The sequence below is a fragment of the Parus major genome, chromosome 1A (assembly GCF_001522545.3).
Source record: "Parus major isolate Abel chromosome 1A, Parus_major1.1, whole genome shotgun sequence".
Taxonomy (NCBI): Eukaryota; Metazoa; Chordata; class Aves; order Passeriformes; family Paridae; genus Parus; species Parus major.
This window is the reverse complement of record NC_031773.1, coordinates 45,801,066-45,816,957: the sequence shown is the minus strand read 5'-3', so window position 1 is coordinate 45,816,957 and position 15,892 is coordinate 45,801,066. Positions and strand designations below refer to the sequence as shown.

The window sequence follows — 15,892 nt, the reverse complement described above, 5'->3', positions numbered from 1 at the left end:
TTTTGTTCTCTCTCTGGTGCATTCTAGGGCTGTTTCCTCTTACCTCGTGGTTTGCTAGCAAAGGGCCTTGTAGAATGAGCGTGCTCTCATTTATGGGCTTTCACTCTTGCCCCTCTGTGTTAGGACCCAGAGAAGATAAACACTTTCTGCTTCACACAAGTGCTCGTAGCAGTGAACATACTAAAGATTTGTACACTTACCATCTGCCACTGACTCAAGACCATTTTAGAGCTATCAGACTTGAAGATATTTGGGAGATTTAATTAAACTGCTACAACATAAATAAAGAGTGAGAACACTGGCACTTCTTTTGCTCCAAAGAGCAGCTCAGCTCCTCATGAAAAAACAGACCTAGGTTTTCTGGCATTTCCTTGCAAAATGTGCTGCCTCTAACAAAAGTGTCAAAGCATTCTGACTAGCATACATGTTGATACTAGATTTATGCTGACAGTGTGAAATAACCATTGTGCTCATCTTGACTACTGCAATAGTTTCTCTTTTCCATTTAGATCTCAAAAGGACTATTTTGAACATTGTTTTTCCTGTAGAACAAAATCCAGTTTATGAATGGATCTACTGGGCATTATATTTTCATGTTCTCAGTAAATTTACATATGCAGAAGCTTCTCACTCTTCTCTGCCTACCAGCAGGAACATCCTGTGTGAAAAGTTTTATTGTCAATGAGTACCAGCAGTAACCTTCTGGTTTAATATGAAGTAAATTTATCTCATTCTTGGAAAAGTCTACTTATCCGGCATGGAACTCTGCCTACCCTGCCTAGGGAAACAAAGAGCTTTCCAGGACACCTGTTTTTCTGCACCTCCCAGCTCGTCAGTCGCTTTCCCACGTAAATAGCCCCCTCTTGTGTTCACTTGTAACTACTACGAGAATCGGCCACAAAAACCCCACCCAAAACCCAGACCTATCCTTGATGGTGTCAATCATCAACAGATATTGGATCGAATTCCAAGCAGTGAATAGTTTCATCCTGCTGAAACTCGTTCTCTCTGTGTTGGACCACTCTTCAGCTGACAAATCTAAGGCATTGATGTCACATCTGAATTGCTAGGACTGCTAGAAAACCTTCTGGCAGAGCTGATACACAAAGTGAACAGAACAGGTCAGTAACAAGATAAAGAAAACCAGGTAGCTTTAAAATTAAGTAAAATATATTTTGAGTTCTCAATGTAATACATCCCTTCACCAAGGCAAGGGCATCATAGCTGTGCTGTGAAAACTCAGTCACTTCTTTTTTAATTTTTCCTCTCTTTCTTCTGACAGATCTGACTCCAGATGGGCTCAGTGAGACTGGATAGTGGGACAGGCTGCAGCCGAGCAAAAGCTGCACTCACACTGCACTTCGTAGTGAACAAGCAGGGCCAGACCACAGCTGCTTCCAGGTCCAGAGGTGATGGTCTCTGATGGTGTGTCCCTGGAAGGAAAACTGGTACCATGGTACCAACATGGGCCAAGCTCAGTCTGTAGCTGGTGAAGAAGAAAAGTAGGTTTTTTCCTCAGGGACTTGCAAATTTCATATGTAGTTCTGAAAAAAAATCCACTGGAGGCGGCTTGGTAGACGGTTTTTGATAGCTCAGATAGCCATAAAGAGAAAAATAAAAAAAGTCTGTTCAAATACCAAACTAGAAGGCTTTCCTTTTCTTCTTTTTCCCTCCTGCCACCTTATTCCTGACACCAATAGCCTCTTCTGTGTCATCATCATCATTCCTAGATCGCTTCTTCTCTCCCTGCTCCCGCAGCTCCTGCAAAGCAATCAACAGATTGACCCAGAGTCCTGGCACCTGAAGAAAATCAGACTACAGCTGTGAGGACATGGTCAAAAAAGCCAGCACCCACCATTCGAGCAAACCTCTGGGCCTCAGCCACACGCTCTGTCAGCATCATAACTTCCTCCTCTTGCATGGGGAATGCTGGCAGCTTCTTGCCAATCAGGTGTTCAATGCGCTGGAACAGCTCTACATCATACCTGAGGAAAGACAAGACACCAGCTTGAATCAGCCCTCCTGAGAGGGCCTCAGCTGTCACCACTCAGACTTCACCCCTTATCTCCAGCCCACAGATACTGTTAGTTTGTGCTGATGGTCTCACAAGCAGCTCAGCTGCATCCAAATGATGCTGTTTGGCATGGCTTCTCTGATTTATTCAGCTCATCTGTTCAGAAGTATTTGGCAAAGATTTTCTTTTTAGACAGACACTTCAGTGTTTATGAAACACCCCCACAGTTACTGAACTTGCATTACATATTTTAAAAATATATAAATATACTGTATAGTCCAGTTAAAACAGTTCTGCTCAATGAATGCCTCCTTCTGGAACTCATCTATCTCCTCCCTCCCCACCCTGGGCTTTGAATTCTCTCCCCTTTAACTAAATAAAACCAACTGGCACTTCAGAATGAAAAGCAGTATTTTAGTCTCAGCCAGGATAAGGTCAGATATTTTCTGCTGTGAAACACAGCTGGAAAGAGTAAGTCTGTTAAATATTATCACTTACTGTGTGACAAAGGTGATAGATTTGCCAGATCTCCCAGCTCGAGCTGTTCTCCCAACTCGATGAATGTAATCCTGGAAAGAATTTTCTTGATAAGCAACAATTTATGTTCACCAAACACAGAACAGATCTTAAGGCAGATCAGCCTATATATTTTCTCTTTTGCAAAGAACAAGAGAATGTCAAGAAGTGCCAGGATTAAATGATCAGGAGGGTGTGCAGCATCAGATTTTGAGAAGAGGTGTAAGTGGAGGCCTAACTTTGGTTTTAACAATTGAATTCTTCTCTTTCTAAACAAGAAGACCAACTCAAATTATTCCAGATTGCAGAACAAAAGTTTCAATACGTGACCTTTGCCAAGACTTCACTCTCACTTTCACTTCATTGGAAAGCTAATATTCACAGTGTCTCCATGACTGCATTTTCAGTCTTGGGATCTAGTGCTCTGCATAGTGCATCTTCCAGAGAAACTCTGACAAGTAGAATTAAACTTGGTAAGCATGGTGAAAGAGAATTATTCAGAAGAGTCTGATCTATCAAGCATCTTTGGTCAGTATGGTTCTAGGCTGTTTTCCAGGTTTTATACTACATTGTGGAAATTAAAATAGTCCCTTCTCCATACAGGATTTGCAAGAGCAAGGATTCTAAGAAAGGATCTGTTCTATGGGTGAGATGAGAGAGAAAAGCACAAAGACCGTAACACCATTCAAGCTGCTGTCCCAACCTTTTTTTTTTTCTTTTTTCTTACTTTTGTGATTTTACAAAATGAGTGTCTTCAAAAGACCTGCCACACTTCCTTCTGTTTGCAAGGCACGGTATCTTTAATCACTGTAAGCAGCAAGAGCAATTCCTGAAGTTCACATTAATGGTATGATTTCTGGAACTAAGCTAAGAAACAGCCACATCCCTGAAATCATACCATACTTTCTGTAAAACAGAGAGTTGGTAAAGTTGGTAACTTACTTTCTTTTCCTTTTGCTGTACTTTTGTGATATGAAGGTGAAACATATTAAGGACACCTTATTTAACCAAATGTTTGTTGAATGTCATACTGAGAGAATTTTTTTTTCCTTTTTTATAAACACAGTTTAAAATATGAAGGCAGACCTAGATCACAGGCAGAGATGATTACATGAAACTAGTAATATGTTAAAACTGTTTTCAGAGCCTTTTAATGTGATAAGGCAAAACATAAAGTCTGAGCAGAAATGCAAAGACACAGAGCATTCCTCACTTCCCCTCTTCACTTACAGGATCACTTCTACAACCCAGGCTATGAGACCATACAAACAGAGGTACTGAATAGAGGAGGCTGAACTACACCTTTCAATGTACAGAATCATGAATTTGGCTTCAGTCAGCAGAACAGAGAAAAGATGTCTCTATTTGTCTACCTTCTTTGTCTGTCTGTGCTCTCAGTGGCACTCAGAGAGGCTTACCTTAGAGTGTGTAGGAATATCAAAGTTTATCACCACATCCACATGTGGGATGTCCAGACCTCTGCTTGCAACATCAGTGGCCAGCAGAATAGAACGCGCCTTTGCCTTAAACTTGTTTAGAGAGCCCAAACGTTTATTCTGGAAACAGGACAAAAAGGGAATGAGAGAATAACACTCATTCTAGTTTCTAGTTAAAATGCTCTTGTTAAAATACCATCACAAAAGAACTGGGGGAGAAACTACTAAAAAAATTCACTTCTCTAATTTTTTTTTTAAATATTACAGGATGAGGGGCAGCATTAGTTAAATTTATATATAAATTAGTTAAATTTATATGGATCAGTCCAGACCACTAGCTGTGAAATACTCCTCCTGCAAGGCAGGTGTGACTCAGTATGGTGCAGCCCATTTCCCAAGCCCCAGGCTCCCTGCCTGCTCTATTCTGTGGGGTCATGCCCATACCTGACTCATCTGCCCATGGAGGGGAATGGCAGTGAAGCCCAGGTTGCGGAGCAGTAGAGCAGTCCTCTGAGTATTGTTACATGTACTACAGAATATCATGAAAGAGTTACCAGCCAGTTCATTCAAGATATAAACCAGATAGCTGTCCTGTAAAGAAACAGAGAGAGAATTCAAAAAACCCCAGAGATAATCACATGTGCAATGTTAAGTCTAGGACTCAGAAAATGACAAGATATTGGACATGTGTGGGAACAAGAAATGGCAATAAGAGTGAAGAAACAGAAGTGCCATTACCTTGAATTTGGAGGGGATGAAAATGTAATACTGTTGCAGTTTTTCAACTGTCTGATACTTGGAAGAAACAGCACATTTAACAGGATTCTTCAGAGCAGCACGTTGGAGTTTTTGAACCTGGTAAGATCAATGAAATTTAGTTGGACAGAAATCTTACCAGAAAATTACATTAATACAGTCTAGTCAAGAAGATAGCCTGATGGAAGGAGAACTAAAACAAATTAGTCTGCTCCCACCTTCTTGGTCATGGTGGCAGAAAACAAGAATGTCTTCCTGTCTCGAGGAATCACTTTTAATATCTTATCCACCTGTGAAAAAATAAGGATATGGAAATACTAAATACTACAAGCAAGCAAGACACAAGCCTCCCACAAATATAAAGATCATCCACATGAAAAGTAAAGCATGTTTAAACATATAGTAGGAACAAATTTTTCCTCTTCTAAAGGGAAAGTGTAGGCTGATATCTTGCTGACAATTAGGAAGTGTGAACTCCAAAAGTCCAGCAGTGCAAATATCAGGCAATGTTTCTGCAGGAATGTGTGTGATTTGTTTTCTATACTACCTACATTCTACATCAGGCTCTCCAGAGACAAAGTGCCTCCTACTGTCTTGGCAGTGCTCTGCAGAACTATGCTCTGTTCTAATCCCACCACAGACTTTTGTTTAATTATTAGATCTTAGTTACAATTTACTAATAATTTCTACAGAGCAGCTCAGTGTTTATTATGTGACATATAAAGTGATTTTAAAGGGACTCATCTGGTGTTCCAAACTTGTCTTTTAGCAGTTTCCTACCTCTGTCTCGAAATCCATGTTAAGAATCCTGTCAGCCTCATCCATCACTAGGAACTTCAGAGCTCGTAAGTTGAAGCCCTTTGTGTTCTCCAGATGATCAACTAGACGGCCAGGGGTTGCTAGCAACAGCATCATGAGAGCAAATTCAGAATGAAAGCAGAGGAAAAGATCAAACAGGTAAGAGAGCTGTCCATCCCAGAAATGGGATTCTTTGCCCAAGAAAAGTAAAGACTGCTTTGTGGGAATAACTCTTTCATAGGGTATCTTCAGAGAGTGTTTTGTAATAAGACTAATGGAGTAAGTCTCTTTGAAGAATGTCCTAAAAAGAAGACTGTAGACAAGTTGTACTGTGAAAGATGAGACCAGCATTTTAAATACTTGAGGAGAGTGAAAAAGCAAATCCAAAGCACTCTAGGTCTAGCAGGAAGGCTTTAGAATGAGCTTGCAGTAACAAAGTTACTGGCAGATACCTTAGAAACATTAACAAGCCAGTACTCAGAGCTTGGGATAAAAAACAAATGAAAATGTACTCTCCTTTCTTTGGTTAGCTGCAGTTTGGTAACACTCATACTCCCCACCCCCAGCACATCCACTTACCAATGATAACATGTGGTTTCTTGGCTAAGGCCAGAGATTGTGACATTGCATCAATTCCACCCACAATAACCGCTGCAGGACAAAGAGAGTGCAGTGAATCCCTCAGTGCAGCACCAGCACTGGCACTGCTGTGTTCCCTCCTACTGCCCACCACCCACAGCGATTCTGTACAAATGAAAAGCTACTTATTTTTATGAGAATTTACTTTACTTTAGCATATCTGACCTTCCTAGGCTTCTTAAGCCATACAATTAATTCATTACTGGCCACAAGTATTTTATTTTCACAGCTCAAGAGCTACAAGCAGAGTCTATTCCTTGCAGTTCAACTCAGCTGCAAAAATCTAGGAATTCTAAAAATACCCACAAAGCTTTTTTTAAGAGATTATCTAAAGAATCAATACAGACAGTCTGAAAGGAAGATTAAACTACATCACACCATAGCAGGGAGCTAGCTCTAAGCAATTTCACTGGACACAAGCCCACTGTTGAGAACATTCTCTTCTACTTCCACCTTTAACTATTTAAACACAGAATGCAGAAGAGGTGTAGACCACTCCAAGAGGAAACACCATACAGTCTTTTTTTTCTCAAACCTTATACCAGATCTGTCTTCCAGCAGCGTAAGCTTTCCTCACGTTTTCTTCAACCCCTCATACAAATCCTCTATTTTTATCTTTGCAATCTCCAGCTGACAAATGCTTTCAGAAAAAACTGGTCCAATACCACAAGGGCTACTTACTACTTTGAACACCGATGGAAGATCCAAGAGCTTCAAACTGCTCTGAGATTTGAAAGGCCAGCTCCCTGGTTGGTGTGAGGACAAGTGCAAATAATCGCTGAGGTGTTTCCAGCAGTGCTTGAAGAATTGGCAAAGCAAAGGCTCCTGTTTTTCCAGAGCCAGTTTCTGCCAGTCCAATGACATCTCTGCCTGCGAGATAGAGCAAGGGAGCAAAAAACTGTTACACATCCAGAACAGGGAAAGAAGACTTTAAAGCACTGTGCAACAAAACACAAGAATTCCCTAAGGACAGAAAAAAATGCAGACACACAGAAGAGAAAAAAAAAAAAAAACAAACAACAAAACAAAGGGCCAAACCAAAGAATTTCAGAATCTCTCTGAAGCATTTTTAGACTGTAGCTTATTGTACAATGATTACAGTCTCAGTAGTCAATTTTCTAGTTACATTTCTGATATTGTACAGGGTTTCATACAAACCTTAGGTTCAAAATAAATTTTACTTTATTATGTCTCAAATCTGACATCAGTTTACAGCTTAATAACTCCATTTCACTATTCTAATTCAAATGTTGTCTGTTTTCTGGCTCAGGAGGAAACAAACTGCAGTGTTTGAGACTTCAGTCACACAAACTACAGGACAACAGCACTACCAAACTCACATTTCACAAGCCACAATTGTCCCACTGATTAAGAGAGTAATCTAAACCAGTTTGCAGTAGGAAGGGTAGGAGAGAAAGTCTTTTGCCCCCAAACACTGCAGACAACCAGGTGGAATTCATCAATAGAATCCATTATGACCTCCTAAACTCATACAATCAAGAAGATGCTATCAACAGACTTTACACTGGAATCAATTTCTCAGGAATGCAGTCTTTGTGCTTGTTTTTTTACCCCTCCAAGAAAATCTTATATGTGTAGTAAAAGAGTCTGACAAAAGTTAAATGCTAGGACAGAGCAGATACTGAAGTTTGTTCCCATTCTGTCACCATGTAGCTCCTTTCCTCCCTGAGAGTGTTTTGAGTTTTTTCCTTTTTAAAAATAAATTTCTCTAGGCAGAAATGTCTGCTGAATTCAGTAATTTATTTTTTGCAATTCCAGAATGCTTATAGAAAGTCACTGTGGTTTGGTTATTACTCTCTTCAGAAATCTAATTTCAAAGAGTTGCCTGCTCACAGCAAAGCAAGTTACACACACTACAGAATCAGTCAAGGCATCTTCACTTTCAGTCTCACATACACACACACACTGTCTCTATCAGAAGCAGCACAGTCCAAAACCTATTGGAATCTTCCTGTGTATCCCTGAGTATTTCAGGAACAAAATTATCAATGTGGACTAGCAATTCAAATTATTAATAAGAATTCTATTTAACACGGAGTGTCAGAACCACACAACAGAAGAGAACACTAGAGGAACAATGTACCCATTTGAAAGTTTGTGACTGCAGGCATTGTTATAGGATAAACTAGTATTCTGAGCTCCACCTGGGAAGGAAGCAGAATGAATATGAAAACTACTTCTAGACAGAGATCCTCAACAATGACGAAGTTGGGACACACTGTTCCTTCTCACTCAGCAAAATTTGTTCACATAGAGCTCCTGGAGCAGTCCCCAGTTCAGGACCAAAGAATTACACTGCTCACCTTGGAGAGCCACTGGAATAGCCTCAATCTGGATCTTCGTTGGCACCTTCCATCCCAACTGGTCACAAGCTTCACACAGGACATCTGTCACTCCCTGGACATTAGTGACAAGAAAAAAGGGAAACAGTCATCACCAAAACGACCGAAATTAAATCACAGAGTTAAATTAAATGCATGCTGGAACAGAGCCAACTTGTCTCTAGCAGAGACAAACCCCAGCAGGCCCCCAGTGCAACTCTCCGAAAGGACAGGCTGCTCAGAGTGATCCGCAGTTGCATCAGTATCTTCACAGGATTTGTTCAAGTCTGTTAGAGATGACTATGACAGGAAGAATATGGTCGGTTTTACGCTAGTTTACGCAAAGAACTTCCCTCCTCACACACAGCTCTTTCACCTCAGGGGTGACCCATGACCATAGAAAACCAAAAACAACATGTCAAGTTAAGACAACTTGAAGATAGCGGCAAAGGGGAACAGCAAAAGGGAACATAGGGAGCAGCAAAGCCGAACCCAAGGGGACAGCGGCCGAGCGCCCGCGGCTCCTGCCCGGGCCCGGCACCGCTGCCCGCCCAGCGCCACACGTGTCTGCCCCGCAGGGACACGGGGCCGACCGGGAGCTCCCCCGGCCTCATCCTCACGCTCCTCGGGACAGCGCAGAGAGCACCGGGAACAGAAGCGGCTCCAGCCCAGCCTCACCAAGTCCTTGAAGCTCCGCGACTCCTCCGCCGCCGGCTCCTGCTCCGGCTCCGCCGCCGACCCTTCCTCCTCTCCTGCCGCCATCTTGGGCCGTCTCCTGCCGGTGCAGCGCAGAGCACTCTGGGAGCTGTAGTCCTCCTCGGGGCGCGACGGGATTTGTAGTTCCGGGGAGAGAGCCGAGCGGAGCGGGCGGGATTTCTCTCGAGTGCGAGAGGTGGCCAGGGCAGGGAAATACAAAATAAACGGAACTGTGGCAACTCATATCATTAAATGAGAGACTACAGGATGAGAATAAACTCAAACACTCTCCCAGTTCGCTTGATTGCTGCTGTTGTGACTCAGACCTGCAAGTGCTTGATGAGAGGTGAAAATGGATGTGCATTTAATGACCATCCAGGGAGTGCAGCATCAAAATATCAACACGATGGAAGTTTCTGTGTCACTGGTTTCCATCTGGTCCGGGTGTAACATCTCTGATCTCTAGTCCTGGTGCTGACTGCAGAAGGGCAACCCTGCAGTTAGGTGAGGTTCCTTTGTTTTAGGGAAAAGAAGGCTAACATACGAAATGTTAGGGTTAGATGTTCAGGCTTCAAAAGGACAGCAGAGCTGGCTCCAAGATGAAACTCATGGCTGTATTTCTGAGCAGACTTTGCTTTCTCTGGGAAAGCTGTCTGGGCGTGCTCTCAGTGGAAATGCTGATTTACTTCAGCATCTGTCCCTGGATTCCAAGCGTGGCATTTCCTCTGCTGCCAGAACAATGAAGAAAGTGAGAGGAAATACAAAGGAACTCTGCGTGACAAAAAGAAGAGGAAACCTGAAACAATTCATGGGCAGGAATGAAATGAATGAAAAAATGAAACTGCTGCATCCCACTGTGCTTAGGAGCAATGATAAATGAAAAAAAAAAAAAACACGCCCCAAACCCCCTGTGTAGATGCTCATTGTTACCTTATGTTTCTAAAATTACAGCAGTCTGTGCCATCAGCTTGCTGTATATCATTAGTGCTAAAGGTTAAGCCTGGCCAGCACGTAGACATGAACCCCTGTAAGGGTCACTGGGATGCCTCAGGAAATGGAGTCAGGGATGTGGCAGGAAGTCACTGCTTGTGGTTCTTTATTGAACTCCTTGCCCATATAATATGGTGCTGTTTCAGTGGGGAGCAGGGTGGAGCAATTCTATTCTGGTGAAATTCCAGTTTGTATAATTCCCTATTGTCAATAGGTGTATTTGAATTAAAGTTTTCTCCTGTCCTAAACTGCCATTGGGAGCATTCATGCATAATAAAATAAATATACAGCTTCTAAGTAGTAATTCCTTTTTTGTGCTTTTCAGTACAGGATACTGAAGATTATACTGGATTTAGAAATTGTCACTCCACGGCTTTTAAACTTGGCTTTTAAATAAATATGTTCCTAGCTCTACTGCATGTTACAGCTCAGTCCTCCTTGGCAGGGGCAGGGTGAGAGCATCCCAAGCATATGAATTTTAGTGCAGCTATAATGTCAGCTATTTCATAAAGGGTGCATAAGGTGACAGGATGGACAATATGTACAGCACGTCACCACCAGGTGTGCAGAGAGACACTGACACAGAAGTGCTTCATATTCATTTATTTGAATCAGCAGTGTACTTGTTCATTTCTGTCAAACAGGCAGGGATATCAAAAGCATTTGAGTCCTACTCTGGGGAACCAGAGCTTTTATTCTTCCTACAACATATTAACACAAATGTTGATATGGAAAGAAAAGACAAAAAGTACAAGGGTTCAAGCTTTATGAAATGGAGTGTTGCCCTTCTTAAGAGTTTGGTCAGTGTTACAGAATTTCAGAGTAGATTTCCCCAGTCATTTGGATTTGTGCCTGCACAGGGAAGTTTCCCTTATCCACTGGGGCATGCTTGTGGAGGGAGTTACCTCTGCATTAATTCTTCTAGTCGCCTCAAGCTAGTTTCAGGGTCTCTTCCATGTACCTCTTTCAGGTACTGACATGATCCCCATCATCACCATGCTTGGGCACTTCTCAGTGAGATGATCCCAGAAACATCCTTGTGAGGTAGGGAAGTGCTGCTATCCCTGTTTTTAGACAGGAAACTGAGGTACTGATGGCTCAAAACCACAGAGGGCGTATTTAGCAGAACAGTCACTTGAAACAGTATCCCAGTCCTTGCTCCTGCTTTGTAGGGGCTCTGCCACTGAATCATCCTACTCTTCTCTACCCCTTCTGAGTATTAGTACCCGCATATATTTCACTAATGTGAAGCTTTCCCTGGGAAACATTGCTAGGAGTACGTGTAGCTTTCCAGGAGTGCTGCCTCCCTCCTCACAGATGATGCACTGTGGGTCTCACAGGCTGCTTGACTATATGGAGAGTGGCACCTCCACCTCCTAGGTGTGGTCCCATCACAGTGAGGCTCCAGCTGAGACCAGTAACACCAACCTATGCTTCCCTTCCTGCTGCAGAAGATACAACTGCTTCCTTCCACCAGTGCCCTGAGGCAGACTCTGATCCCAGGGTCACTCTTCTTCTCTCTCTTTTGCCTCCTAAGATCTATTGTCACTGTTTGACTGTGTTTCACCTATTTTACAACTGCCAGCATTCAGGCCGTGCTTTCCTTTCCATACAGGGATTTGAGCTCCCCCACAGCAAAATAACAGGTAACTTGCTCTCACGTGCTTCAGACTTGCTTTTACTCTAAAAAACAACAGCTTTCCTTTAGAACAGAGGCCTCCTTAAAAAAAATACATATATAAATACATATATATGTATGTATGTATGTATGTATGTATGTATATACACTCTTAAATACAATATCATAACCTTAAAATCATTCTATGTAAATAAATAGAATACAAACATCACAGTTCTCAGTCTGGAGAAGTTTCTTCATAAGGGATAAATTCTGGCCCTGCTCTTTCACCCTGTGATGGTGAACTATCCATACAGTCTGTCATATCTGGAGCTGCTTCTTTCTACAGCCTTTCCAGATGTACCTCGGTAATGGGATTCTCTATTGGAAATTGGCAACTGCTGGCTTTTTTAGGGTACTCCAGCCTCTGTACCTCACACAGATTCATAAGCTGTTTACAAACCAAGTTCAGTCAGCATCAAGTATTTCATCAGCCTCCTGACCTACTTCTTTTTGCTGCCCTGGGGAAGCAGAGCAGTGGAGATGGTAGGGGAAACAGGGGGTGCAGAATGTCCGCCTCATGGCATCAGCACCGTGAACTGTAATACACAGGTAGCGGTGCTAATGGTTACAGTTAATAATGTAATGTCTCCAAACCCAGCTTTAATAAGGGCCAAACACTGTTTCAGGATGTTCTCAGGATCTCGGCAGCCGTTTTAGCGCCCAAGCTGAGTCTCCTTGTACAGGGAGAAAGCTCTGTTCTGGACTCAAGAAGATCACAGACTTCATCCATTGCCCTGGTGCAGGTCTCAAGGTTGTCAGCCAGCTTCTGGATTTTGGCCTTCAGCACAGCCTGGCTTACTTTGGTGACCTCCTTTGTGTATTCTGGCACGAGGAAGCTGTGGGAGCCGCAGAAGACCATGAAGCAGACGGAGTTGTAGAGCGAGATGGATGCCCTCTTCTCTGACTGGCGCAGCGTGGGGTCGCCTGGGCCCTGCCCCCGGCGAAGGAACTCCAGGCAGCCGAGTATTTCCCTCATCTGTTTCCGACAAGTCATTGCAATTTCCTGCACCTTCCTCACCTCCCGGGAATTGCAGAGCACTAAGGAGAGGTCGGAAGTGATGCTGACGGCCCCTCCAGCCGTGGCCAGGCCCAGGCCCACAGCCGACGCCAGGAGGGAGGCTCCCAGCGTTGCCGGGCTCAGGGACAGCCCCAGGATGGCCGTGACTGCTCCTGCAGCGGTCAGTGTGCTCCCGCTGACATTGGCAATCAGGGACCTCTTGCGGAGCTTGTTGAGTTTACGAGCTGCCTTGTGAAGGTGAGCGATTTGGCCGCGCAGCCTCCGTCTCTGGTCCAGCAGGGCTACGTGGAAGTGGTGCGTGGGGTCTGGTGTTGGAGGAAAGGCAGCACTGTTCCTCTCCATGGCTTCTGTCCAGAAAAAGAAAAGTCTGGGTTGGGATTTATGTCAAAAACCTCCCATGAAACATGCTCATCCTGGACCAGCATTTCAGGGATGGCATCCAGCCAAATTTTTGTTGCTTCACCCAGCTACAAGAAAGGTTTTCCATCTGCACACACGTGCACACTCACGTACACACACATACCCATATGAATGTGTACATTTAATTATGCAGTCCATTGTAACTTTCAGACAGAGAAACTTTAAGGTGTTTTCCTTTAATCCCTGCAAAGACTAAAATATCCTGAGGGCTGGGGTCAGAGGTGCTGTTACCATTATCTTTGTGAAGACACAAAATGTCTCTTCAAACCCTGGGGACAGAAATTCCCCTGAAATTAGGTGGCTCAGTGCCTAGAAGAGCAATGCTGCCAGAATTAATCTGTTGTCCCCCTGATGGGATTCAGAGGATCTGCAATATAGAGGGACATCTTTCACAAGAAAGGTCAGACTCCAAAGAGGTGAAAGCCACTATCCAAGGTTTTTGTTTAGCGGTGATTTCCTTTTAAAGGAGGACAGAGGGAAACTGCAGAGTGGATTCTATGTCTGGATTTTCCATATAGGAGGTGAGGAGCTTATTAATGCCTTTTAAGCCTCAGCAACTCAATGCCCTGCAGCATTTTTTTTTTTTTTCTATTGTAACCTGGTGTCAGTGTATGAGCAAAGGTGGAAGATTTTGTTCTGTGGTGCTTAGTCCAACCTGTGGTCATAAATACCCAGTTACAGTGGCAGGGAGGCCTACAAACCTTGTTTAAAAGAGTCATGAAGAGCACATCAGAAAAGCAGGCCCATTTTTAGTGTGCACTCCCTTGTGGATGGGAAAACAGGGGAAATACAGAGGCCTGTGAATAGAAAAGGCTTGGAAACTTCTGGCTGTGGAAAACCTCCCCCAGCAAGATAGCAGGAGAGCCTTCACTTCTAGATGAATCTTCAGTGTTTCTGTGCTATGCTATCTCTGCTGTCTCTGTTCTTTGCCACAAGGGCAGAAAAAAATGTTCTAATAACATTTTCAGGTTTCCCTAGGGCTGCAAAATGCTTTACAAAGGAAGCCAGCAACCCTAGCCCTGCTTACAGGGAACCTGAGGCAACAGAGTCAACAGGAGTGATGTAGCTGATTGTGTGGTGGAAGCAGGGTTTCTGTGCTTCACAACATCACATTGTGCACACAGCTGTGATGCCTCTGCACCTAGCTAGGTCCAGCCATAGGGCTGAGAAGCTGTTTGGAGCCCATAATGCCCTTACAGCCAAAAGGAGTCTCTGTAGCACAAAGACCCTGCCACTAAGCCAACTGAATAAAACTATTCATTGCTGCAGGCACCTTTTCACTTCTAAGCCTTCTGTGCTGTGGGAACTGCAGGTGCCTGGTCCCTCATAAAGTTACACTATGTAGTTAGGATTCTTGGGGCTTCATTCTGTAGAATCCTCACGTTTTAGGAGGAGAAAACTTCGTACCATAAATAGTCTTTCCATCCGGAAGTGTATTCATAAATAATTCTCACTGCAATATTTCCCCCTTCTGCTGGCTTGTCCTGATCCATCTCACACAGATCCTTTAAGAAGCCCCCCATGCCCTGCAGAAATGCCCCCAGTTTGTCTTGGTGTCATTGGGTCATTTGAATCACTTGGTAAATTGTGCTTCTCTCAGCTGGAGGCTGTGTCCTATTATTTTTACATTATAATTAGAAATAAAGCTGGAAGCAAAAGGACTAACACTAATCTAAATGGATACCAGCATTGAAATGAACAATGAGCATATCATCAATAACTTAACAGCTCAATATGATGATCATGAAATGTGTCAACTCCTGTAGCCTCTTAACAATTTGTTCTGAAGATTTAGTTGCTGAGAACTGTTTCAGGTAATAACAGCGACTCTCACTGAGTTATGAGAACAATCATTCAATATAGAGCATAGGCCATGTAGTGATGCAAATCTTTTGCTATTGATTAATGCCAGTACAAAGGAAAAAAAAAAAATCCAATCCCTGCTCTTTAAGAAAAATCTCCCCAACAATAAAGGTATACATAAGTTAAAAACTTGCAAACACTTTCCTAATACAGTACTCAGAGACACTCCAAAAATTACTGGTTCAAACTTACCTTCAGTTTCCAGCCACTCTCCCAGAAGACAAATTTTGATCTGTTTCTGGAGGAGACCAATTTATAGCTCCTGTGGACCAATTGCTGCGATGGGAATGCTTTGCCTCATACTGGGAGTTTGCCATTTCCTGCTCTCCCTTGTGCAGGAGGATGTGACACACTGGAAAGTGACCTGTGGGACAGTGAGCACACATCAAGTTCAGGAAACGATCCCTGCGAATGAACATTGTGTGTTCGCTTTTCCTGAATTGTAGGGTGAAAAAAAAGTTTAAAAATCGCAGCCTATTCCTGGCTCTGAGGTAGTGCAGACATTCCCTGCAGGGAGCAGTTGCCTTTCCTTTCCCTGAAATAGCAACTGACTTTACTCTGTGCTGGAGCTGCCAATTGCTTGATGACTTAAGTTTCCCTCCACTACACATCTAGAGCCAGGGGAGCTATCAGCCAGCCAACTCCTCCATTCAAGGCCAGTGTACTTTTAAAATCCTAGCTCTGTGGGGAAAATCCATAAAAGGGAAGCAGCCCCACAGCAAG

The 15,892-nt window shown here is 43.3% G+C and overlaps 2 protein-coding genes across 2 annotated transcripts; both read right to left on the bottom strand.

Annotated features, from left to right (window-relative positions):
- Positions 1-1,134: 1,134 nt before the first annotated feature.
- On the bottom strand, positions 1,135-9,275 carry DDX47 (DEAD-box helicase 47). The gene is made up of 12 exons (XM_015629334.2): positions 9,180-9,275; positions 8,484-8,577; positions 6,841-7,029; positions 6,100-6,171; positions 5,503-5,621; positions 4,941-5,012; positions 4,705-4,821; positions 4,411-4,557; positions 3,949-4,086; positions 2,513-2,583; positions 1,856-1,985; positions 1,135-1,761 (listed from the first exon to the last, which is right to left on the bottom strand). Exons 1-12 carry the CDS (start codon positions 9,261-9,263, stop codon positions 1,642-1,644), a joined length of 1,353 nt encoding a protein of 450 aa, XP_015484820.1. The 5' UTR covers positions 9,264-9,275; the 3' UTR covers positions 1,135-1,641.
- A 1,500-nt stretch (positions 9,276-10,775) lies between these two features.
- APOLD1 (apolipoprotein L domain containing 1) lies at positions 10,776-15,487 on the bottom strand. The gene is made up of 2 exons (XM_015629544.3): positions 15,362-15,487; positions 10,776-13,233 (listed from the first exon to the last, which is right to left on the bottom strand). The coding sequence occupies exon 2, from the start codon at positions 13,226-13,228 to the stop codon at positions 12,491-12,493; it is 738 nt and encodes a 245-aa protein (XP_015485030.1). The 5' UTR covers positions 13,229-13,233; positions 15,362-15,487; the 3' UTR covers positions 10,776-12,490.
- Positions 15,488-15,892: the final 405 nt, after the last annotated feature.